At 48.5% G+C, this 26,574-nt stretch overlaps 1 protein-coding gene across 7 annotated transcripts in view; it reads left to right on the top strand.

Annotated features, from left to right (window-relative positions):
* The window catches only part of Ptf1a (pancreas associated transcription factor 1a), a 76,783-nt gene that overhangs the window by 8,285 nt on the left and 41,924 nt on the right, over positions 1-26,574 (top strand). Inside the window, exons 1-2 of one of the 7 annotated variants that reach the window (XM_006978733.3) lie at positions 19,671-23,027; positions 23,379-23,901. The exons of 4 other annotated variants lie outside the window; for them this stretch is intronic. In XM_006978733.3, coding sequence (XP_006978795.1) covers positions 22,247-23,027; positions 23,379-23,578 — 981 coding nt within the window. In that variant the 5' untranslated portion in view covers positions 19,671-22,246 and the 3' untranslated portion in view covers positions 23,579-23,901. Of the gene's footprint in view, positions 1-19,670; positions 23,028-23,378; positions 23,902-26,574 lie in introns of those variants that run through there. 2 more of the 7 variants (XR_006072395.2, XR_006072399.2) reach the window with 2 other exon arrangements.

Genomic DNA, 26,574 nt, shown 5'->3' with positions numbered 1-26,574 from the left:
TCATGTTCTCTCCTGCCCAGAAAATAGCGCGGCAAATAACACTAGCCACAGCCAGTTGAGAAGCCTCCTCTGTCACACACCCTGACATGGCACCCCAAGTCACCACCTACCCAAAGCAATGGGGTCAGGCAACCAGGAGCTGAGGCTCCCGAAATCATGAACCAGCAAGAACATTTCCTCTTTTTAAGTTGTCCGCAGTGACATTAAGCTAGCACATCTCGTCTGGGATGTAAGGTGAGAAAAGCTCAGATACACGTGTGAAGAAACGCTCCATACATCATTGTCTTGACAACCATTCAAGCTGTTGCTTGAAACTTGCTAGAAATTCACAGACTTGGGTCAGTAAACTCAGGGATTCAGCTTGCGGACTGGAGTGTACAGTCACATCACTTATACTCTACCCTAGCGGGGAGAAGCAGGAAATTGAGGGAGCAGTTTGTACCACACTGCAGCTCAGGCTCCAGTCCCACTAACAGCCAGAGCCTTCTCCCACCTCTGCAGCTCAAGGCTGACAGGTAAACCATTTGCATCCAAGTTTAGAATAATGCCCTCTTAATATGTGCACACCTAATCAACTCCCGTGTGAATTGGCTAGGTTGCAGGGGTAATTAAAGGTGCTGATAGAAAACAAGTTGCTAATCAGCTCAACATAATATGGGGTAATGTGATTAAATTGCTAGCAATCCACGGAATCAGCTTAATGATCAAAGGAATTTATTTGGGAGTAAACTCACAACCACGGGAGATTTATCGTAGGGTCTGGGAAAGCTGAGCTATGTCCCACACTGAATGGATTGGCCCAAGATCTCAACATCAAAATCATGAGGTAGCCAAGAGAGGAGCAGTGGTAGTGTATCCCAGGTCTTAAGGGTCTCTGGTGGCCACGTCCCACGGTACCTCAAGGTCATAGGCAGATGTAACAGCTACAGCTCCTCACTAGGGATGGGGCTTCAGGGCATGGCTCACACAGCCACCCACCACAATGGTGTGTTCCTGGTAGCACTGTGCAGGGAGAGGTCTTAGAACAGGGTGGGGAGACAGAGGAGATGTGATCGGGAAAGGTAGTCAGAAGGATGTGCTGTCACTAGCTTTGGCGACAGAAGAGGGTCTATCTTAATCTGTTCCTGCTGCTGTAACGACATGCCTTAAACTGAGTAATTTATAAGAAAAAAAAAAAAACCCAAATTTGTTTTTCACAATTCCGGAGGTGGAAAATTGAAGATCAAGTCACTAGCAGACTTGGATGGTCCTTGGGTTTCCGAGATGATGTCAACCTGCTGTACCTTTACACAGTTGAAGAGAAGGTTCAAATGCTGTCCTCATTTCCTGTCTTCCAGTCAGTGTAGCCTCTGACCCAGGAAGTGATGGCAGGGTTCACTGTGAACTTTAGGAAGTCTAGACTTCAGCACAGAGGTTTCCTTTAGTCTTTCTTGCGGAAGGAAATGACTAAGCACGAGTGTCTTAGAAGCTCTTTCAGGGGCCTTGTGTTTCTGCTCCAAACAGAGCCCAGGCTTCCTCCTCAGGGGAGAGTAAACTGTGGGAAATGCTGTGGGAAACATGTTTGCATTACAACTGCTCATGTTGTAACCCAGAATTCACACTCCTGGGTCCACACTGGAAAATCTCTGCACATGTGCACCCATCGACATGGACAAGGATACTCGAAGCACCTACATCTATAGCAGTCTGAACAGGAAACATCCCTCTCCTTTCCGAGATGCCATCAGCTCCATCTGGGCCCCCGACTATCACCAGGAAGTAGACCTGGGTGGACAGTTCTTGTCTTTGATAGATTGTGTCCTTCACCCAAACTTTCTCACAGTGCTGCTTACATTGAATAGTCAAAGAAATCTAGAAAGAATTCAAGTACTATTAAGATACCGTAAGACCGTCCTTTAGAAGCTTCCCCACACTGAACACACACACACACACACACACACACACACACACACACACACACACACACACACACACACACACACACGGTGGGGGCGGGGAGGCGGATGGAATAGAACAAGCACAAACCCCGGGCAGGAAGAGAAGGCAAAATCCCTTTGCTTTATAAAGCAGGTGGCCAACGGTTTGAAGGACTTGGTCCAGGAGACTTTATCTTCAGCACCAAGGCCAGCGCACCTGGCTTCCACTTTCCCCTCCTCACGCCTAGGACATCTACAAAGCCAGGGCTTTTTGCCAAAGAAACTCCCTTTCCTAACTTACGAATCCGGCTTCATTAATTAATCTTCCCAACGTGGTCGTCGATGCCAGCAGGATATGTCCTCTACGAAAGATGAAATGATCAATTTATTGGCGAGTCCCCTTGCGTGTGTGCATAGGAACACACCCAATGGGCTGTGTTGGCTGAGTTCTGCTGAGGTCACTCCTTTGGGCCAGCCCCTCTTTGCATAATGAGGCAGTTAAGAGCACCTCTTGCTTCTAGTTCTGTTAAGGAGTGGTTTCCGTATAAGAGCGAGGAAAGGAGGAACCAAAGTGTTCAGGGCTCTGATTTTCTGTTTTTTTTTTTTTTTTTTTTCCAAAGAGCTTCTCCTGAAGGTTTATGTATAACTCCTGATTCTAACAAATGTCAACGCTCTACCAAAGATGGACATTCCTAAAGAAGATAGAAAAGGTCCCATGAGGGGACAGATCAGGCATTAGTTTTCTCTTCGTAGATTAAGAAACTGGGCCCCCCAAAATTCCTGTTTGTCTTGATAGTACGAGTCACTGACCATGGTAAACAGAACAGCCAGATTTCCAGAGAATACCTCCCCCCCACCCCCGCGCCCCGCGCGCGCCACAATAAAACTGGTCCTTTTTCGGAAAAGTACATAGATGCACTTCTGTCCCCGGGGGTCACAGTTCTTCACCCCTTGTTCCAGTCCAATTGTTGGAAAAGAGAGTTAGAAAACGGGAAATGAGATGGATGTCCGCAGGGAGGTGAGGCTATGGGTTGCCGCGGCGTTTGGACTTCCAGTTTTAGAAGTCGAAAACCCACTCTGCGATCGCTGGATGTCACCCCTAGCCCGCGGCACAGCTCCTGGCCTCGACGGGGGTCCATGCAATCTCAGGGCGTGCAGCTGCCCCCTTTCGTTCGAGGATCGCCAGCCGGAGAGAGCTCAGGGCCAAACTGAGAAGAACAAGGGTGGTCGCGGTGGCGACAGCACCCGTGCCAGAGACGCCCTGAGCGCACTGCCCAGAAAGAGGCCACTTCACTCGGGTGGGCTGCTGCTGCCAGTCCCGGGAAGCGTGGGCAGCCAGGGAGCTCTGGGGCCCGGCTCCAAATCCAGAGCCTGGACAGTAAGGGAGAGGGCCAGGGCTCTCCAACCCCTCCCGAAGCGCATCAGGGCGCGCATCCATCTGATGAGAATGTTTCTTCCTCTGGTTAGAATGACAATAGCTTTCGAGTTATTCACTATGAGAAAAAAAAATTTTTACTCTTCAAAGAAAAAAAGCGAGAGTCGCACTGTAATTGTGAGTGGTAACAAATGCAGTAGTCTTCGGGTGCCTTCCTCCGCAGCATGTAAGACAGTAAAAAATGTGTCTGGTCTAAGCGCACCCCCTCCCCAAGCCCATTGTGAAGGCAATCGCTAACAAAGGGGATTTGTGAATATTCAACACCGAGTCTTTCAGTTGTATTTTTCCGGAATCGTTGACTTGACTTTTTTTTTTTTTTAATTTAATGGGCAAATACCTGTTTTAAGTTTTTAAAGAACATGGCAATCGTCCGCGAGCGACCATATAATTTGATTTGCCAGGCAATCTGCAGAGCGATCGCACATCATTTATAATGTTCATTGAGCATTTTGCCTAATTGTGTCTGTCTCTGAAAGGGCAGCGCACCCCCTCCCGACCACGAGCGGCACAAGTGGCGACATTCCCATGGAGCGGCCGCGCCGCAGCTTGCCATATTCAGCCCGGGCTGCCCGGACGTGTGCTGCTGGCCCCGGCGACCGAGAGCCTGACACTAATAGCTCGCGGCTCAGGTACGTGCGGGCGCCACATTCAATTCACAACCGGCCACGCTTGCAGGTGTCGCCTTTTGAAACTGCCTTTCAGGCGGCCGCTGTTCACTTCTGGCTGCGCCGCGGGTTTTGTGGCAGCGCAAGAATGGGGCTGATTATTCCCGTGCCCACATGCAGCCCCCCACACGTCCACACCCCCGGCAGACTTCGGCCTTCCCTGAGCCAAAAAGCCATTTAATTAGTTCTGGGACAGCGGAGAGCCCGTGTGGGCGACAAAGCCCGGCTCCCCAGGTAACCTCGGTTTCCCGCGGCCCCGGGAGGGGGCGCACGGCGCTAGAGCACTGGCCGGGGCCCGCTCTCTCAATTCCTCCTCGCTACGGTGCCTTTGCCCTCTAGACAACTCGCTCCAGCCCATGGCTCGCCCCGCCGAGCTTGGTGGTTTTAGCCTACGTCTGCCAAAGCTCCCAAAGCTGCCAGATCTGGGACGCAGTGCCTCCTTCCCACCTGCCTCTGAAGCCCGAACAGCCTGGGAGAGACAGGCTCTCCATGTTATACTTGGGACTCCTCCGCATCACATTGCCTAGAGACACTGACACACTATTCACTCCTCCACCTCTGCGTTTCAGCCTGTGCCTCTTCTGCTACTCCGGCGACGCTGCTGGGCTCAATGGGTGGCCTAAGACCGACTCTCAGCCGCCTGTAACCATGCCCACTTGGCAACTGTGGCTCCAGCGCCAGGCCAGTGCCTGCTCAAAACACACTCATTAATTAATAGACCGGACTAGGCAACCTGAGCCACAGGTACCGCGGATGCTTGTGCTCAGGATCCGGGCTGCCCAGAGTGGGGATCGCGCCCCACCGTTTGGCTGCACTGGGGTTCAGCACACCCGGGAGCTAGGGGAACAGTGGAGGTGCGGCAATACTGGGCCGGATGCGGGCGGTGTACCTTTTTGGGGAGGAGTGGGCGTTGGCCACCGCGCCGGGGTGAGGGTCCCGCCCCGCCCGATCGCCTGATTTCCGCGAGCGTCTGAACACCGCGGCACCCCATTCGTTCCACTCGCTGCGCTCTGTGAACCGACGTCGGGCGGGCAGGAGGCCCGGCTGGGGGAGGGCCGGGTGGTCCCCACTCCCCGCCCCCGCCCCGCCGGCCTCACCCCAGCACATGTGTTGCGATTCCCACGGACTGGCGTGCTCTGCGGCTGGAGGCCCGGGTGCCCGGGGCCCCGGAGACGTGGAGGACACAGAGGGGTTTGTACACACGGTGACCTCCGCGCTCTGACTCTGAAAGGGCCTGAAAGGAGCCGTTTATGGTGCATTACCAGTCAAGGGCTCAGGTACCAGCGCCTTGTGTCGGGAAGCCCAGGCGGCCGCCTGTGCTGCAGGTGTCCGCTGTACAGTACGCTCGCCCAGGGGGTGGGGGGGAGGGCCGCCCGCCTCGCCGGCCACTCGCGCTTAGCCTTCAGCATCTCCGAGGCCTGGGCGGCAGGCGGAGGCTGGGCCTAGGAGAAAAAGCACCAAGTAGTGGCAGCCGCAGCGGCCAGAAGGCAGTGGGAGGGGATTTGAGCTGCTGTCTAGCTGGGAGGAGAGAAGAGGGAGACCACAGGCTAGAATCTCAGGAAGGGAGTTAGTGCTGTGTTTGGGAAAGAGACACTTGTGACCTTGCTTAGACTTCCGGCTGCCTGCCTGGACTAAACTTGAACTCTTGCTCATCTTTCTGGCTGTGCTAAGATGGGCCTCCACCCCGGCTTGGCCGGCGCGTTTGACAGCTGTACTTAAGCAGTCAGGGGTCCTTTCTACGGTGTCCTTCGCCGCCCAGAACAAACTCAAGGAGGTTCATTAGCTACAGCAAAGGTGGTAGTGACCCATAGTGGGTCGCTCCTGGGCCCCTTGGTGCCTTCAACGACCTCAGAAGCCAGGAACCCATCCCTTGGATTTGACTCCTAAAGCAAATTTCAAAATGCTTTCTTCTCCTAGCAAGGGGATTATAGATGGTGTTTACTTCCTAGGTCACAACGCCCCCCCCCCCACCGCCGCCCCAAGCTTTTACGTGGTTCCATATTTTTTTTAAAATTGACACACAAAAATACTGCTGTGGCAATAAGATACCTTAATAAAAAAAAAACTGAAGTGTTTAACCACTTTCAGGGCTAGAGTGAAAAGAAGAAAAGATAAATTCTAGGTGCCTGAAGAAAACCAACAAAGATTCTAGAAGGTTCCATACTGTGTTTGGTTTTATCTGGAGATGTCCTTTTCCTTATTGAGGTCACCGTCGTCGCCGTCCCTTTCATGTGTTTTGGGGTTGTATTCTGACTGAGTAGAACTGAGTAATTTTCTTAACACACTGCAAGTGGACCCCTTTCTGGAGAAGATGATCGTGTGTGTGGAAGGGTTGTTTGAGAGGGGAATAAAAGGATCGTGTAGACTCTCTACAGGGTGAAAGGCAGTCTTTAAAAGGGGAAGAGCAGTTACCTCTGCCTCATCACTTCCCAACTGTTTGTCTCGGAAGCAGCTTTTCCTCTTTGTGTCTCACTTGGGTCCTCAGCACGACACTGTGGCCCGCACTCTCGCATTGAAACTTTGGCTAACCCCTTTCATGAGTGACTTCCTTGTCCCCAACTTCAAGCACAACTCACAAACTGTATCCTTCCTGAAATTACAGAAGCAGGTCTGCTATTCATCCCCACACTGAAGGCAGATTCTTCACTCCCATCTTCCTTGTGTCTCTTATCTCCTAGTCCCACGCTCAGTAAGTCACAAACTCAACTCTCCCTGCAGGAATATGGCTTCAACCTACCCGGGCACACAATCACCCTCAGAAACACAGTCATAGAGTCTTGGCTGCTTTGATTCAGTCTCCTGATTGGCCTCCATGGTGACATCATCTTACTTCCGTTGAATCTCCACATTGTAGCCTAAAGATGCTTCCTTAACGTCAAGCTCAACCACACTGCTCTCCTCTTTGATGCTTTCTTTCCCCTGACTATTGTCTTTGGTTCGGCCACAACACTGAAGTTGGTACCCAGGGCCTCCCCCATAGTAGGCAAGCACTGTACCACTGAGTTACATCCCCAACCTGATTCCCTGGTGACGTCTACATTATAAACATGTGCTCCTTAGTGCTACTGTGCTAATGAAATTACATATATCATGAAGAATGCATGAGACATGCACATTTTAAAAGAACTGGATAAAAATATGGATGATAGATCTCATAATTTCTTCCAACTGGTGTTTATCTGCTCCAGAAATGGCTAGCTGATGTGATGTGATGTGAACCTTCATACTGCAAATCCTAAGGATTTCCTTGCCGGAGATTAAAGGTGTTCCTCCTCTCTCTTCATTTCTTAATCAAGTTCTGTCTGCCTTCAATCGTCCTGATAATCATTGCCTGTCTGTTCCAGGTTTACCTCTCCCACTGCTCTCTGTTCCCACGAGTCTGTAAACTCAATGGCAAAAAGCTGCTTCGTCTATTGCTCTGTTATGGATACTCATCACAGCTGCCAACACAGACCGGTCCCTCCATACACGTGTGCTGTGCTACTCCAAGACAGCCGTGCTTCCTGTAAAAAGTAGAGAGAACTGGCTCGTAGGAAAGAAACAGAATTAAAGATGTGTGGGGCAATGAGAAGAGGTACAGGTGCAGTGGAGAGTGTGGAGGCATTCTTTCAGATCATGGCATGCTAGCTGGGACACCCATGTAACTATTACATGAAACAGCTTTCTAGAAATCAAGATAGCACTGTATCTCTTACAAAGGCTGAACAAAACTAGATGGGGGACCAGAGACTTGGAAGCTGAATGATCCTGGACACACTAGGTCCTTTTTGTATAATAGTGCTCATCTGTCTTCCAGAGGTGACTTCCAATGATTGGTTCACAATGACGGCTCCAACTCCTTCCGTTGCCCTAGCACCAACAGTGAAAACTGAGAAATAGATAACCCAAGGCCAGTCCTTCTTCTTCAAAGGCTGACCCAAATGTGAACTCATATCTGCTCACAACCTCTGAGTTTTTTGGGTCCACTCTAGACTGTAAGTGTGGTTTAGTAAGTGTGGTTTTTATTATGGGTGACTATGTGCTGAACTGAAACTCTGGGCTTCTATTACTGAAGGAAGGAGAGGGTGGAGACCAGGGGAGGGTGTTCATTTCTGCGAAACTTGCTACCTTTTCTTTCCCAAGGCCTCCATATTCTCTACTCTGATTCTAATAGATCTGTGTCTCATGTCATAGTCTCCTTTGAATATTTAAGAACTTCATGTTGGTAGCCACTAGAAGAATTCAAAATAGTACACACAGGTACCACAGTATGTTATACAGTGACACAGGGTAGAGAACTCCATTTGCAACACACAGGTATGCCAGTACAGGAGATTCTGCAGTGGCTGTCCCCAAATCTCAGTGGCTTAACACAACCACAGTTTCCATATAGTCCAGGCTACCGGTTCTGTGAAATGTTGAGGGAGACCTCTGACCATCACAGTCATCTGGGATCCCCAAACTTACAGCTGTGTTTCCACAACCGTTTCAGAAGAGGGACTCAGAGGAGGCCAGCTGTGTACTGGTCCTTGAGGCTTCCTTCCTCCCAAAGGGACATGCCACTTCCATTCATTTTTAAAATGAGTCTGAGTGGCTCATATGACTGCATCTCATCTTAAAGGTGTCAGCGGAGGACATATTCTCCTCTGGAAGAAGTAACTCTGCCACACTGTCTTCCACAATCATGTGAAAGCAGAAGAGCTTTGGGCTAGCTTCTAGTCAACTTCCGGTAACTTTCCAAAGCATCCACAAAGTACTCCAAGCCTGTTTGGCACCAAAGGGAAAGTGCTATCTACATACTGGAGATACCAAAAGCCAATGATGACATCAATCCCTCACATCGTCTTAGACTGTGGAAGGAAATCTACAGCAGATGAAGCATGTGCAAGCTCGGGCTCCCTTTAGAGGGTCTGGTACCACACTCTTTGTAGGTGTTTCTTGTTCCTTCTTTGATTTTTACAGTGCGTTTGTATTCAGGTATTGGGGGGATGCCAGACTTCTGAGGGAAAAAAAATCCCAAGGATTAGGAACATGTAAGAATACAAAAAGACCCACTTCTCTGTTATTTTTTCCTCTTGTCTTGCAGTGTCGCCCAGTCCAGCTCCAAACTCATGATCCCCCTGCCTCAGTCTCCCAAGATCTGGGATTACTGGCATGTGTCTCAGAAATATCTTTTCCTGTGAGGTAATTCTAAGGAAATAGACTTCTATGTCTGATGAAGGATGTCTAAGACTGAGATTCAGGGTTCGCAAGAGATCATCTACCTAACAGTCGCCTCCAAACACTTTTATACAAATTCAGTAAATTTTAAAATACTATATTTTAAGATTGGATTCCCTAATTTACAGCATTACTTTGCATGCAAATACAGGGCCGGGGCCAGGCCACTGGGCTGCTGTGTACTGCTGATACCTTATGGTGCAGCTGTTTCCTCTGCTGCCTCTTGCTGAGATCAATGGCCCCGAAGTAATTGGCCTTTGAAGAGGGCAAAAAGGACAATTTTGAGCACCGGGCCTTCTTTGAGGACACGGGTCTTGGTGGGTTATCCATGTGGTCATCACCAGGCCACTTTGCTCTTGGGAGGGGGTGGAGGGTAAAAAGGCTTATTGCAAAGCACTGAGCTTTGCTTGGAGTGGAGGTTTCATTATCTTGTGGGATTTGCTGGCACTTTCTCCTAAACTGGGTGGACGGGGTGGGAATCTGTGAGCTATTTCAAACCACTGTGTTTGACATACACTTTCACTTTCTTAAGGACACATTTCTACCCCTCTCCTCCGTGGTCAGGCTTGTTTGTATGCATGAGCTGGAGAGTGATCTCAGGGCCCACACATGCTACTGAACCACACACCCAGGTCAACATCACTCACTGGAGGCAGCCTCCCACACCCTCATTTTTGTACAGACAGAGCCCCTGTTTTTCACCTGTATCCCTTACTGCACGACACCCTAATTAATTGACCCTTTCCCTGAGTCCCTAAGAATGCATTAAGAAATGTGTTTCTTAATAAAATAACTTATTAAGTTTTAAAACAGTGTGTATATGTGTGTGTACATATATGCATGCACACATATACTGTGGAAGCTCGACAACCTTAGAGCCTTAGGAGATGTCCATCTTGTTTTCTGAGACAGTATTTTTCAATGGAGCTTACTGATTAGGCTGGGATGGCTGGCCAGAAGGGCCCAGGGATCTACCTGACTCGACCTTCCCAGTGTTGGGATTGCAAGCATGTATCTCTGTGCTTTGTTTTTCCATAGGTGCTGGGGATCAAACTTGGATCCCCATACTTGTGCGACAAGCACCTTACCACTTGAGACATTCCCCAACCCTCAAACATGGTATTTTTTTTTAACACACGTTCATTACATCTGTATGGCTTGTAGTTTCATATATAATGATGAAACAGGATAATTTTAGCTCCAAGAAGTTCCATGATTGACTTTATAAAGAATAAGCTCCAAGGTGAACAAAAGTTGTTCTATTGAGGTACAGAAAGAAGATAGAATTTCTATCATTTTATTACTAATTTTCTTAAAATTTCCTTATGTGCATGTTTAAAATATACCCAAATGAGAGGCTAAAGAGACCCAGGTTCAATTCCAAGAAACTACATGGTGGCTCATAGCCATCTGTGACTCCAGTTCTCGGGGATCCAGTGCCCTTTTATGGTCTTGGTGGGCACCAGACACACACATGCTGCACAGATATATATGCAGGTAAAACACAGTATACATAAAATAAAATAAAAACAAATAAATAAAACATGCCATTAATGTATGCTTTCATGTTTATAAATACCTGATTTTAAAAAGGAAAAAAAATATACCCATTAATTAGCAGTTGCATACACACTATTTAAACACAGGTTTATAAGACTACGTTTGTAAAAATGGCAACGATACAAGGTATGTCAGGTACAGCTAGTTTCCATCCATTTTTTCCTCTCCCTCTTTTGATAGTATCCAGTGGTTTAAGCAGGACTATGACAACCAAACTTAAAACTCTGCCTGCTTCCCTTGCAGCTTGATGTGGCCATGTGTTGTTAGCTCAGACACATTGCAGCCACTGCTTGTCACCTGAATTCCACTCATGTGCATTACCTTCACATCACTCTAAACTAATATCACAGTGCAACCCTCAGCAGGCACCTGTGTTTTAATCAGTCTTAACTTGAGATATCTGCTACTTTATCCAAAAATAACGAAAGAATTGGGAGACAACTAACCATTTTTTAGACATAATTTTGCTATGTAGCAGAGTCTAGATTCAGTCTCTCGGTCCTCTTGCCCCAGCATCCCAAGCGCTGAGATTACAGGCATGCATATCCATGCACGGTAGAAAACAGCAGACTCTGAAGGTGATCCTCTTGTATAGACATGGCTCAAGGTGAGACAGATCACTGGGAAAGAACACCAGTTCTTTGACTACTTGTAGGTTCGCTTCTTAGCCCTCTTTTTCTTCTGTGCCAGAGAGGTATTTAGTAAACACTTACTGATTATCCACTGAGTAAGGGAATCAGGGTGCGTTACCACAGTGAGTGAGTGCTCCTGGGTACTGGACACGCCACCTCTACAAGTCTACTCAGCACTCCTCAAAGCAGGGGTTAATTTTTCTTCCATTGATCTAGTCAGTAAGCTGTAAGGTCAGCAAGACTCGCTTTTCCAGAATAAATTACAAAAGTGAGAGCAAATATTGAGCATGAATTTGTGTGTGTGTGAGTCATGTGTTTTTGTTTTTCCTTCTTCTGCTTTTTTTGTGTACATTTCTTGGCTTCTAACCTTTCCTCTTGGCTCTTCTCTCCTTATTTGCTTTAGATTTTGGTCCTCATTTTTCCTCTCTAACCCTGAAAAGAAGCATATGTTCCTGGAATTGTATTTCTTTAAAAATATTTATTATTTTATGTGTATATATTTGTATGTAGTGTGCACACATGAGTGAAGGTACCCACAAAGGTTAGAAGAGAGTATCGGATCCTCTGGAAGTGGGACCACAGGCAGTTGTGAGCTGCCTGATGTGGCTACGGGGAACCAAACTCTAGTCCTCTGAAAGAGCAATATGCACTCAGAAGTGTTGAGGTATGGCATAAACTCTACTCCCAATCTGTTTATGTACTGTACTAGGTACATGTATGTATATGTAGGCACATATAATATCTATATGTACATTTATGTGAAATAGTCATCTTTTTATAGAAAAACAAAACAATCACCATTGAAAAACCTTTATGAAGCTGGGAATGCAGCTCAGTGGTAGGGAACTTGCATAGCATGCCCACAGTCTCAGGTTTAACCCCTAGTCTTGAAAAACAAAATTTATAAGCTTTCAGTATGTTGCTAAAATATTAATAATGCAAATTACTTAAATAATTGCAAGTACAAAGTTAGGATCCCTTCTTATTTATTTGTTTGTTTGGCTGTTTGTTTTTGTGTGTGTGCATGTGCGTGCACACACATGTGTATGAGGACCCATGTCAGAAGACAGAAGTCAACTTTTGAGAATAAATTTTCTCCTCCCACCAAGTGGGTCCCAGGGATCAAACTCAGGTCATCAGTCTCGATAACTATCTTCTTTCTCCACTGAGCTATCCCACTGGCCCCTGGAAGAGATTCTTCATATGTATTGTTCTTAGGTAACTGAAAAACAAAATACTTTTCAGTATGAAATTCTGAAAATCCATAAAATTCAAAGTAACCTATTTAATATGATAGCTAATATAACATCCTTATAATGTCCCTTTGCTTATAAAGCTGACATGATGTTGGTGGTCTCTGTCCACCTACAGTGTGCCATGTGAGGACCAAGTTTTCCACTCAGTTCACTTAGACATCATGATAGCTTTGCCTCCTGTGCGTTGAGTGAGTTAGTCTTTTGTTGACATAAGTACATCACCGACTTTTCTGTAGCCTGAAGTGACTGCAATAGTTTGGACTGCACCACCGCCATCTTAAACATGAGCCTACTTAAGACTCAGGCCCCGAGCTCAATGTTGGGACCAGGTTATAAGGTGCCATCTAGTTGATTTGAAAAATGACCATCTTTAAATTATACTATAAAATCAAAACGCTGTCCTGAAGCTGTGGGAAGAAAAGCAGAGGTGCACAGAACTGACACATCCAAAGACCGTGTCTCGTCGGGAAATCAATCTTCGTTGCCAGAACTTAAGAACGGAGAAACTGCCGTGTACACAGTTGCTGAGTGCTGAGGAAGGAAGGGGCTGTGAGGCCTACGGTCCACCTGGCTTCTCTTCCCTTCTCGGTGAGAAACACATACTGGACATCTCTGAGGCTGGTGGGGAGGGCTGTGTGACCGGAAAGAGAACAGCTTCCAATCAGCCTGCGCAGGAGGCGAGGGGCACTGCGGGGAAGTGGGGAAGGATGCTCTATCTGGGTACCTGATGAGGGCTGTGACCTTGCTCTGTCCCTGTGCAACTTTCTTATGAAGGGCTACACGGAGGGCCACTTTTCTAGCTCCCACTTTGGAGGCGTGAGCAGTAGCAAAAAGCCGTAAGCGAACAGGATCCTGACTGTTTCTGAGTCGGGAGCATGGCTTAAAAGTGCTGTATTCAGCATCAGTGGTGGCTTAGGTTGAGTGTTGCTGATGTATCTCTGCCCACTACAAACCTAGGAAGTGGGCTGGTGGCCGATGTCAAGAGGAATGATCCTGTCTGATCACTTCCTGCCTGTGATGCACACTCATCCATTTCACCATTCACTGACCACCTACCACTACTGAATAACCAGTAACTCCCAGTATGTGCCTGGCACTATGGTGTGTGAAGAAACCAAACAAAATATCCCAGATCTTAAGATCCACAGGAGTAGAATCACAGAACTAAAAGACCCTGAGTTATGACAAGGGACATGCAAGGGGCTTATTTGTTAGAAAGCTCAAGTGTGGGGTCAGAGAGCTGGTACGGGCACTTTCTGCCAAGTCTGATGTTCTGAGTTCAATACCCACAATCCACATAGTAAATTTGAGGACCTATTTTTGAAAGTTGTACTCTGACCTCTACTCACCATGGCATATACATGCACATACACACATAGGCAAATGCATGTGCAAATAAATAAAGGTTATGAGACTAATAAGTTTTTGTTTTGTGTATATGTGTTTTGCCTGCATTTATGTCTATATACCACATGTGTGCCTGATACCTGCAAAGGCCAGAAGTGACATCAGATACTCTGGAACTAGATGAGTTAGAGATGACAGTGAGCCACCAATTGGATTCTGGGAATCAGGCCCAGGTATACCCATGCTTGAGCCAGACATGGTATGCTAGATGATTTGGGGGAGGGGGGAATGAGGGTCACAGAATCTTGGGTGTCTTAGGCTGACCTTGAACTTCTGGTCATCCTGAGTCCTGCGATAACCGGGGTGTACCACCATGCCCAGTAGATGCTGGGAATGAATCCTGAGCTTCATGCACGCTAGGCAAGAACTTGAACACCTGAGCCATAAACCCAGCCCCGTTATATGTTTCTTAAAGCACAGGTGAGGCCTGCTGAGACACAAGGATTTGGCTCCAGGCAGAGTTGAAGGGAGCCCTTAGTAATAGTGCCACTGCAAATCCCAAGTATCTTTAGGATCTCTGATTGGATCCAAAGATATTATGGATATAAAGTAGGAAAAGGTCTGAGGAATAAGGCTCACGACCTCCTAGGCAAGACATAAGGTCAGACTATGAGTGAAATACAAGAACAGAAAGTGTCAAGTGAACTGAGTTCCCACATGGAGCGAGTGGCGATGAACCCTCCAATCACTATTGAAGCCTGTCAGTAGTACTTGGGAAAAGTAGGATGACATGCTGCCACATGACATTTATGAGATACAGGACACGTAGAGGAGGGAAATACACCAAAAGCTCAGTGGTCTCCCTGGGAGGCTATGGAGCTGTAGAAAATAGATGATTTTCATGAGCATTCATAATCTGAATATTATTCTAAATTTAAAATATTTATTTTTGTGAGCATGTACACATTGTTATATGGAGCACTTGTGGAGGAGGTCAGAGGACAACCTATGGGAGAAAATTCTCTCTTTCTCCCTTGTGGGCTCCGGGAATGGAACTCAGGCTGTAAGGTTTAGTGGTAGGTGCCTCCACCCACTGAGTTAGCTCACCGGCCCGATTTGGATATTCTTTTAAATTTTCAAATCCCTCTAAAGTTTGTCCAATATTAGTTTCATAGAGAAAATAACATTTCTTTCAATGCCATCCCAGTTTCGTTGTATAACATGAGAGACCTGGTCCCTGAATGGATTCAAGGCTTCCCCCTGAGACCCTTGGATGGTTCTCTCAAAGGCTGCTTGCCCATTTTTAAAGATGGCACAAACTTACATACAGGTCCTCTAGGGTTTAGACAAAGAGATCATAATTTTTTTCTTTAAAAATACTCACTAAATTAGAAAATTCTCTGTGTATATATTCCCATATTGCAACATTTAACAGGCACAGTAGAGTTTACAATAAGAAAGTTTATGCCCTTGTTTCCTAATTTCTTTCTTGATAAAATTGATGTCATTAGTGTCTTCTATACCCATCCAGAGCTATTTGATTCCTGCACAAATATACTGATATATTCAGTTTTCACTATCCCCCATCCACTTCTTTTGTCTTGAAGTGCTGAGGGGTGTGTAGTGGTAAGTTTCTCCAGTTCCACCCCGCCCCATGGTCCCGCCCAGCCCTGCGGTCCTGCAGCCCCTTATACAGTAATCACTCGGAAGCTTAATATTATTTACAAACTGTGTGGTTTATGGCAGGCTTCCTGCTAGCCAGCTCTTTTATCTTAAATTAATCCATTTCTATGAATCTGTAATTTGCCACATAGCCATGGCGTTACCGGTCTGCTGGCATCTTGCTGCTCCTTGGGTGGTAGCTAGGCATCTCTCCCTATTCTCCTTTCTGGTCTCCTATCTCTGCTTGGATTTCCCACCTGCCTCTGAGCTGCCTTGTCATAGGCCAAAACAGCTGTATTTATTAACCAGTGGAATACATATATTAACATGTATTCACAGGGTACAGAAAGACATTCCCCAGCAGGGTTGAACCCAGGATCCTGTGAATAAATAGGCAAGAACTGTACCAGTAAGCCCCACACCAGATCTGTTGTCCTCTTTAAATGCGAGTTGCTCCTGTCACTTAAATAATGTATCTTAGAAATCGTTTCAGTAACCTGTGTCCCATTCCTGCTGGACATCCCACCGCATGGATGTATCATAAATAGAGCCTCATCAACAAGCCCACAATGAGCAAGTGTATATGGCTTTGAGAGGAAGCAGAAAAAGAAAGCATGCTCTTGTTTCTATGCAGTTCCTTCCTCCACTTCCCAAGGCTCAGGAGAGAGGCCAAGACAGAAACGTCTGGCATTAATGACTAGCCAGTGTTTACACTAGTAATGTTCAAACGCCTCCCAGGAAAACGAGCCTGAAGGACAGAGCTCGGAAGCTTTGCAGTTTTTCAAACAGACCTTGGCATGACAGAAAACGTTTATTTGGATAATTATATCAGCATTTAGATATTTCCTCCTTTAAAGATTAATGTTTAACCATAAGAAATGCAAGGCAAGAAAGATGATTCTGTGTCATGTGACAGCCTTGCATCTCCTGCCCCAATCCCAACAAGACAAGGTTCGGCTTCACTTACATTTTTTTTTTGAAATATTTGTTTGTATTCTTTGAAAATTTCATACTTGTTATACAATGTATTTTAATCATATCTACTCCCAACCCCTCACCCTTTCCTAACGTGTCTTCCTACCAACTCGTGTGTGTGTGTGTGTGTGTGTGTGTGTGTGTGTGTGTGTGTGTGTGTGTGACCCAGTCAGCCTAATTAGTGCTGTCCGTGATGGCATGGGTGTGGGGCTATCCCCTAGAACATAGGCAGCCTACCAGTAACCACAATCCTGAGGAAAATGACTCTTCCTTTCCTGGATGAGCATCCTCAGAGTAGGAAGTGTCTCCCAGGAGACCCTCCCCATGGTGCTGAGACCTCCACCCCACGGTGATGGAAATCGGTTCAGTTCTTCTCATGGACCCAAAATGTCAGCCGTGTGACTTGGATCTAGTTAGTTAGCCACAGTGGATCTTTTTAATTTGGAGACGATGTTCTACAGTTTAAAGTGGGGTGTGTATGGCAGCAGCTCGGTGGATGAAGCACTGTGTGCAAACATGAGGCCCGGAGTTCCGATCTCCAGCTCCTATGTCAATGCCAGGTGGGCGTGGCAGGTCTGCTTGTGGTCCCACCAGAAGCAGAGAAGAGCAAGCGAATCCCCAGAGCCAGGTGGCCAGCTAGATGGACCTTATTGGTGAGCTCTGGGTTCAAGTGAGAGGAACTGCCTCAGTCTAAGATGGTGAGTGATTAAGGAAGTCAACCAACGTTGATCTCTGGCCTCCATGGACATACACATGTGTGCGTATGCTCATTGCACACACATGTGCCACCACACATAAGAAGACATGCAGTGCACATGCACCCATGTATATCACATATACATACACGTGCAAAAAACAAAGTAAAGAGCTACATTAGGAGCAGATGAGCCGGTCGATGTGGAACTAGCTGCCATAGGACAGAATGGAAGAAAGGGCAGGACAATATATGGAACACTCATGTGATATGGAGTGAGGCAAACTTGTTTTTGGACTCTGATTCCTCTTACTGGACTCATGGCCTTGGACAGAAGGCCCACTCCCAGGTGGTCATCTGAAGAATAAAAATGGAGCTCCCTTTAGCTTGAAGAGTGATGAAGATGAATGAGAAATATATTTGAAAAATCCTCTAAAATGAGGTCTTTAAGTCAAGCGAGGACCTCACAACTATTAGAAGAGTCATGGGGTTCTCAGAGACCAAGGCACAATATCATGGCATCTGGAGGCATAGCCAATCAGAAGATGACCCAGGGTGGAGAGCAGAGTGAGGCAGGAGGAAAGTCTTAATGTTGCGAAGGTTAAGGATGAAGTTGGAAGGCTGCATACATATGTAGCACAAGGCCCCAGGTTCCATCCCGGACACCAGCATAAGTGGTTCAGCATCCCTGAGGGCTGTCATGGGAGGAGATGCTACATCAAACAGGATGAGTCTTCCAGATGGAAATCCCCCCAATCTACGGAATATGACACCGGTGGCCAGAGACTTGCTGGCTCTCCAGTAGGTTTTAGCATCCTTTACTTTAAGCTGGGAGTGGCACCATTGAGCGATTTCTTCTTCAGATGTCATTTATAGGCTCAGCAGTGATCCAGGTAGTGACTACAGGGTGGGGCTCGGTGAGTACTGATCACTTGAGCTACTTTCGAAGAAGCCTGAACGGACAGCGTTGCCCATCAGTACAAACATCCTTGATGGAGCCAAGCCAGGAGGTCTGGTGCTCGTTGTCATCAATCTTAGGGAAGTCACCGACCCTCACTGGACCTTAGGAGCCTTTTCAGCATCAACTGTTTCTATTTTCAAATCCTAGTTTAGGGGTGTAAGGGTTTATTAAAAAGTGGACTGGTGAGTTTACTGGATACTCCAGCAAAGAGAAGAATGTTATCCCAGATTAGGGATGTAGGTGTGGTAAAGAGAAGGAAAGGGACACAGGAGAGGACAACCACACACCTGCTTTTACCCTGACGCGAGGTCAGCAAGGGGACAGGTTAGACTACAAGGAACTAATTGGGACACATTTAGAGGCTGGAGGTGCACTGAGTCCTGAGCCCCACCCACAGGCACTTGCTTGCAGGCACTAGGGAGGCATGTAGGATGCTGTGGGCAAGAAGGTTGGATCTGTGTTTCTGTATTTTTAGGTACCAGAAGGGTCCTGCTGGCATCCTGTGCAGCACCAAGAATGTTCAGCGAGAAAGTAGGCAGTCTGAGGTCCCATCCTCACTAACACCTCTTACCCAGTTCATTCTGGGGAGAGTCAGAGACCTGATTTCTAACCCTCCTGTCACTGCTCTGAGACACTGAGAAATGCCTGGAAATGTCTGACAGGAAAGTCCAGATCCAAGACTCTGGGAGGGAATGAGAAGTGAAAGGCAGAGCAAGCAGAGGAGGAGAGCCAGGCTCAAGTTCAATGGCCTTTGGCCAGTGTTTCTGGAACTGAAAACCCAGGAGATGGGCTGAGGCCTGTGAGGAGGTTAGGAGACCCTGTTGAAATATATGAAATAGTCCTGAGTCTTCATCAGGACTTGGCAGTAAGGTAGCTAAGGCTCATTCTGCTCTCTTCCATGGGAGCATAGGATGCCATTTTCTAGTGAGATGGAGGTCCCTTGTTGGGTTGAGGAACATTTCCTATGAAGACAGAGTGGAGAGAGAAAGGCAAGTTCGAGTTCATCAGAGAATCGTGTGACCAACTTGCTTTCTATGTGAACTGCTTATGTATTTTGACAGTAGGTGTGTGCATATCCACTCAGCCCTCAGAGGATTCTGGATTATGGAGAAAGGATTGGAATAAGAATAGGGGCATCTCATCTGCCAGGACAAGGTTCAGTTTCAACCTTCTCATCCAGCTTGTAGCTTTGAATGGCAGAGAGCAGCCATCCACACGGCTGTGACCTCTAGTGACCCAGAGAAAATTCCCTTTATTCCTGGAAAAGTCTTTTTACTTTTTATAAGAGAAAACAATGATCATGTCTTACTTAAGGATGGTGTGTGTGTGTGTGTGTGTGTGTGTGTGTATGAGAGAGAGAGAGAGAGCGAGAGAGCGAGAGAGCGAGAGCGAGAGCGAGAGCGAGAGCGAGAGCGAGAGCGAGAGCGAGAGAGAGAGAGAGAGAGAGAGAGAGAGAGAGAGAGAGAGAGAGAGAGAGAGAGCCTTGTCTCTGCTTCCTGACAAGACCACCCTGCAGCCCGCCTGGAATTCCTTAAGGGGAAAAAATGAAGACAGAGCAGGTTACAGAGAAACAAGTGAGTACTTTCTCTACTAATCCTGCTCTCCACACTTGCTCTGCTGGCCTCCTGGACAGTAAGGCCTCAACCAGGAGCTTGGCTTTCTTGCTTCAACCAGCTTACTTGGCTGCCAAAGGTGCATTTCTGAAGCTTTCCACAAACTCACCAAACATTAATTAGGATAGTTTCCCCATAAGAAAGCAGATTTATTACCAATCTCAGTGAATACAAAGATACTCATATACACTTACTCTCAAATCTTCCAGCACCCCACTAATGTATGAAGGAGTCAAATACAATTTCTCATGCAGAGGGACCTTCTGGCTTCTCCAAGAAGGTATTTGTAGGTTCAACTCCAGTATTCTCTGCTCTGGTTGGTCATCAGTATTTTGGATAAAGTTTTGAAATCTGGTTATTTATTCTCCTTCCAAGTCCTCAGGTTGATCCACTTAGATTTATTCTAATTAAGTAAGGTGCGAAGAACTTTTTATTCCCTCACTCGCTGTTGTTTTAGACAAGATCAGCTTTGAACTCACAATCCTCCTCCTTCAGCCTCTGGAGTCTGGGGATAATAGGCATGTACCACCATGCCCAGGCATTGGGTTTTTTCAATGTAAGAAAGTTGGGTGCATGCCAATGGCTGGAACCTACAGGTTTCCTCCCTGTGAGAACACAGAAACATCTTAGTAAAAAATATTCCAAGGCATCCTCCCTCGGTCGCAGGGAACCTGACCACCTTTGCACCTTTTTATGGACAATCACCTCGGTATGAAGGAGGCACAGGTTGAAGACCTAACACCCGAAAGAACCTACCGTGAAACAAACGGTGGCCTTTGGGTTAAAATATCCGGAGGTTTCGACAAGTCAAGGACCCTCAGTTTCTGATCTAGTATATATTGTTTGGCCCTAATGCCTAGACCTTGGAATTCTGTTTAAGCGCAGTGAAATGCCTGAAGTGGAGCGTGTTCAAGGCACTTTCTTAACTCGTGGACACGAAGGGAGTCTTAATAAGGCAGGACGCCTCTGTAGGACAACTCTCTGCAAAGAGAAGTGGGAGGCCCCGGAAAATGACAACTCCAGTCCTCTGCTGAAAGACTGCTGGACTGGTCCTGTAGCGTTCGCTCTCACAGGGTGGGATTGCCCCGACCTTGAACAAGTGTTCCTTTGTTGCACTTCAGTCTGTGAGAAAGTGTGTCTTCAGGCTGGTTGCGTTCGTTTAATGGTGTCTGAAAATAGGAAGTAAGGTCGAAAGGGCGAGGGAGGGGGGAGAAATCACTCAAAGATGGTCGGGTGGCCAGTCAGAAAGGTGAAACCCGGGCTTTGAAAATCATTTACACTGCCCTTTAACTACAATGGCACCTCCCAACCCCCACTCCTGACTGCTCGGTACTGGACAATTCAATTGACTCCTTTTGTAGCCGGTTTATTGCTCAGAACCCCTAGGGTCTGGATTTGCTTGTGGAAGAAACACACCCCACGGCGCTGCTCTGGAGCCTGCCCCTCCTGTCTCATCTCCCTTTCTTGGGGCTGGAGAGGGCAGTGGGAGGCAGATCAACTCGGTGTGGCGCCCTAGGACATGCACCTACTGCGTGCACTACGTCTGGAAGTCTTAGGAAGCAGGACTAGGTCACTACCAACCCTCTATGCATCCTTTGCAAACTTGCAAGAGTCCTTGAAGGGTCTGATGATGGCATGGAAGCCCCACACCTTATCCAGGCTGGACCCGTTGTATGCCCCGGGTATGAAGAGAAACGTCTCCGACCGGTCTCTGAGTAAGACCGCAGAGCTGCTGGCTGGAGGCTGGTTGATTGTGACTCCAGTCCCTCAAGCCTTGGGGACCCTGGGTAGATGTTCCAGCCCAGCGGAGGAAACCCAGAGCTGCGCTGAGCCGCTTTGAGGACCAGAGGAGAGCGTCACGGGCTGTAGGTAGCCCCGGGAGCTGAGGGCTGGGCAGGTACCAAAGAAAGCCAGCCGGAGCCGGAGGAATTGCACCTCGCTCAGCTGCCAGAGCTAAGAACTGAGGACAGCGCCCCTGCGGCTGTCTGTCCTGCGGGTCCCCTCCCCACCCGCTCCCCGCGCTCTGATTGGCTGGCGCGCGGGGTCCCTGGCACGCGCCTGTGGATGTAGTTATAAGAATCCTCGCGTGCCGGCCCTCAGCTCCAAAAAGCGGGTCCCAGCCCTCCCCAGTGCAGCCCCAGCGCCAGCCAGAGCCTGCGGCAGCGCGCACTCCAGGGAGGCCCTAGGGCGGGGACCCGCGGCCGCCTCGCCTTCCCCAGCGCCAGCCCCACGAGGGAGGGGCTGCGGGACCTGCCCGAACTGCCACGGATCATTCACTAAGCGTCACCCCAAGCAGCCCAGCAGTCCCTCTGGGCCTCGGCGGCGGCCGTCATGGACGCCGTGCTGCTGGAGCACTTCCCCGGGGGCCTGGACACATTCCCGTCTGCTTACTTCGATGAGGAAGACTTCTTCACCGACCAGTCCTCTCGGGACCCTCTGGAGGATGGAGACGAGCTGCTGGGGGACGAGCAGGCGGAGGTGGAGTTTCTCAGCCATCAGCTGCACGAATACTGCTACCGCGACGGGGCGTGCCTGCTGCTGCAGCCCGCGCCCTCGGCCGCCCCGCACGCGCTCGCCTCGCAGCCTTTGGGGGACCCCAGCGAGCCCGAGGACAGTGGCGGCTACTGCTGCGAGGCAGGGGCGCCCCTAGGCGGCTTCCCCTACTCTCCAGGCTCGCCACCCTCGTGCCTTGCCTACCCTTGCACCGCGGTGCTGTCCCCCGGGGCGCGGCTCCGTGGTCTGAACCGGGCGGCCGCAGCGGCCGCGGCCGCGGCACGGCGACGGCGACGCGTGCGCTCCGAGGCGGAGCTGCAGCAGCTGCGACAAGCCGCCAATGTGCGGGAGCGGCGCCGCATGCAGTCCATCAACGACGCCTTCGAGGGGCTGCGTTCGCACATCCCCACGCTGCCCTACGAAAAGCGCCTCTCCAAGGTAGATACGTTGCGCTTGGCCATCGGCTACATCAACTTCCTCAGCGAGCTGGTGCAGGCGGACCTGCCGCTGCGCGGTGGTGGCCCAGGTGGCTGCGGGGGCCCAGGTGGCAGCCGGCACCTGGGCGGGGACAGCCCGGGTAACCAGGCTCAGAAAGTCATCATCTGCCATCGAGGCACCCGTAAGTGCGTCTGTGTCTTAGCACCAGCTGAGGGGGACAGGGACAGAGACAGAATGTTAGGAAGTCTGGCGCATGGGGCTGATTGATGAGGATGAACCATGGGTGGACACTAGGAACCTTAAGGACAACCTTTCGGTTCTGTTTTCTGATGCTTGACTCAAACTTGGAGGACGAGCGAGCGTCCTCTCCAGACATGCACCTCCTTTGGTTCCAGGGAGAGGGCGCTAAGAGTTTGAGGGGTGGAGTAGAGAAGTGTCTCAGTTGCTTCAGAGGGGACCCTAAAGGACCGTGGGTGACTTCTGGGAACGTAGTTGGGTGTTCACAATCTGTTTTCTCCTTTCTCCTTCCCAGGCTCCCCCTCCCCCAGTGACCCCGATTATGGCCTCCCTCCTCTTGCTGGGCACTCTCTCTCATGGACTGATGAAAAACAGCTCAAAGAACAAAATATTATCCGTACAGCTAAAGTGTGGACCCCAGAGGACCCCAGAAAACTCAACAGTAAATCTTTCGACAACATAGAGAACCAACCACCTTTTGAGTTTATGTCCTGAGAAGTCTCTGTGCATATTGTACGGTGTAAATACCTATAATGTAAATGTAATTTAAAGATCGCATTTTTCTAATGGCAATCAACTGTTTGTTATTTATCTATTTATTATTCTGTTGAGTTAATGAAATAGAATGTCTCTTTTTAAATATATAATTTATATAATTTATCATAATATTCTATAATATGCAACAGAGGATGATTTTCCCCAGCACCTTTGGCAGAACTCTGAGTTGTTGGAAGAACTCTGGCCAGAAATTTTTCATGCTTATTTAATACCAGATTCGGTTTATTTCTAAGCGTTGTTAATAAATGCTATTCGCTGGTGTTTCTATAAGCCATTTGTCTATAGATCATAGGAGTAACTGCATTCCAAAGAATCGACTTCCTTAAAAGTGACCGAAAGAGGGGCTCACATCCTAACATCTAGGAGTAAACTACATTTCGTTTAGATTTGGTCTGAAGGGGAGTGGGTGTAGATGGGAGAATAAATCCAAGATCTCTGACAGCCACCAATCTGTCATGCTGGCTCTCAATAGTACAGCTTGCCTCTGTTTGTACCCTAACTACCGAACACCTCACGGGAGAGCTAGGTCACGGGTAATTTATTATTCCCATTTTCTAGAGTGGGAAAGCTGAGGTTTAGGGACAATGTTTGGCATGCCCAAGTGACTGCCACAGTGCCTAACCAGAGAGGCCAGGCAGGGGAGAGGGCTTTTCTGCTAGCACTGGCTGGGGAGCTAGAACTGCTCTAGAGCTGGGCCCTGACGCCTCCTTTCCTCACATAAGCATCAGGTTCCTGAAATTCAGTCTCTCCCCCGAAAGGAACTGGAGTAGCTGACCTTGTTGAAGTCAGGAGACCCCTCACAACTTTCAGGGGTTTGGGGTAAGGCCGAGAGGAACTCTCCACCCCACCCCCACCCGGCCACCTCTACACTTGGGTTATTTTTGAAACCTTTCTTAGTCCTCCTCGGCCCACAACAGGAGGAAGGCCAGTTTGAGGCAGAGGTAACAGGGTCGCCCTCTAGCGAACCGAAAGAGAAGCGATGGAGAAGTCTGGACCCTCAGCCAGAGAGCCTAAGAAGCCTGGGCTGGACTTGTCTCCCCCTGGCTACCGTGGACTCCCAGGCCCTGCAGGATACCCCCCCCCCCCCCCCCGCCGGCCAGTGCTGTCTGGGCTCTTGGTGGACAGTGGAGGGTTCGGCGCGTGGGGGCAGGGCAGGAGACGCTCGCTTTGGCATGGAACCTTTGACTCTGGAGTCACCGCAGGCCGGGTCAAGGTGAGCTGCTTCTCAGAGCAGCGCAAACCTGGGGAGTCCAAGTGCAACCGCGCGCGTCTTCCTATTGCCCTCGCCCCCTCCCTCCCCCCAACCACCGTGCGCGCGCCCGCGCGCCTGGCCGGAGGACCGCGTACAGACAGCATGCTAATCGCTTTAACCTAGTTTCAGACCCACCGAGGGGTTCCCCCGCGCGCGCCGCGGGTGCCATGGACTTCATCCAAGAGTAATTAAAGCGAGGCTAGGAGCTGGACCGACCCTGCCGAGCAGCCTGGCCAGACACGCTAAGATTCTGGGTCGCGACGCTCCCCAGCAGGCCTTGAGCCCTGAACCCCCTCACTTCCTCCAGCCTTCTTCTCTTTTCCCACCTCCTCTCCCCCTAAAAGTTGGTTTTACTCTGGAGATGTCTGAGAAGGAGAAAAAAAAATAATTTGATTTTTGCCTTGTATTACGGCCTCATTAAACACGAAAGTTGCTTTTGTACAAATGCTCTCATCAGGCATGTAATCTCATTACACTCATTAGAAAGTCAAATGTTAGACTTCAACTTCCTTATAAGTTATGAAAGTGTATCTTTTTTTTTTATCCTTCTGTGTAGACCTGCCTTTCGATTGGATGGGGCAGTGTGGCACTTCACAGTTCAAACACTACAATCATTGTGGTGTGGCACCTTTTATTTCGAATGCCAATTTTTTTTTTTTTTTTTTTTTTTTTTTTTTGTGATTCAATGCATCAACACATCCTTTAGTGCTGTGCAGATGAAGCGGAAGAGCCCAGCTAAGCGTGCAAAGCACCAAGGTCTCTATCTTGTCACTCTTGTGCCCTGACTTGGCAAGTCCCTTTAAGCACAATCTTCAAAGAGACTGACAGTTTCTCTTTATTTACTCATAATCTATTCATTCCAGTGTAGCAATTCTTTTTCTTAAAATATACGGCAGTAAAAGCAGAACAAACATATCATTTCAGAGCCTCCTTTGGCATCAGTGAGGCCTGAGCTGTGCTGGGCGCAGGGGAGCCAGGCTGGAGAGTCTCTGGCCTGAGCCATCTCTGGCTCATAAATACAGCCTGGCACTGGGAAGACCATGTGGGGGACAACTTGAGTGATGGGCATTCAGCAGTCCTGAGTCAATGCTCCCCCATCCCCACCCCACTCCAAATTAGAAAACAAAATTGCTTATGAAAATAATGGAGGTAGCCAGATTGCTGGATGGCTATGGAGAGGCTTTGCCAGGCCTTGCTTTTCTGACCCATCAGCCCTTGCGCTGAACCCTGGCCTGCCACCACTAAGGGAAAGACTTTAAATTTCGCCCTGGTGGCCCTCACCATTTAGCATAATAAAGAAGCTGTGAACCCAGCCAGGGGTGTATTTTATGATCTTTACTGCAGAGCTATGGAAATCATTACTCAGTGGTCCAGATTCCACTGCTGGCCATGGGGGTGGGGTGGGGGGGAGCTGCAAAAGATGCAACACTTTGTTGAGAGTGGGGTGTGCTGTGGCATGCATGCCCTTCTCTCCTCAACTCCATACCCTGTCCTGCCCAAACCGCCTCAACTCCAGTCTACCCTGCTTTCTTCATTCCAGATTAGCAAACTGATCTGGGTTCCAGTTTGAACATCAAGGACAATATTTAGTAAAAGCTCCTTTTCCCGACCCCTCTTAATCCCCTACACTTCAGGTGGGCAAGCCGTCAGGGTTTTCTCATCATGACATTAAGAGAGAGAC

The sequence above is a fragment of the Peromyscus maniculatus genome, chromosome 5, assembly GCF_049852395.1.
Source record: "Peromyscus maniculatus bairdii isolate BWxNUB_F1_BW_parent chromosome 5, HU_Pman_BW_mat_3.1, whole genome shotgun sequence".
In the NCBI taxonomy this organism is placed as follows: Eukaryota; Metazoa; Chordata; class Mammalia; order Rodentia; family Cricetidae; genus Peromyscus; species Peromyscus maniculatus.
This window is presented reverse-complemented; position numbering and strand designations above follow the sequence as displayed.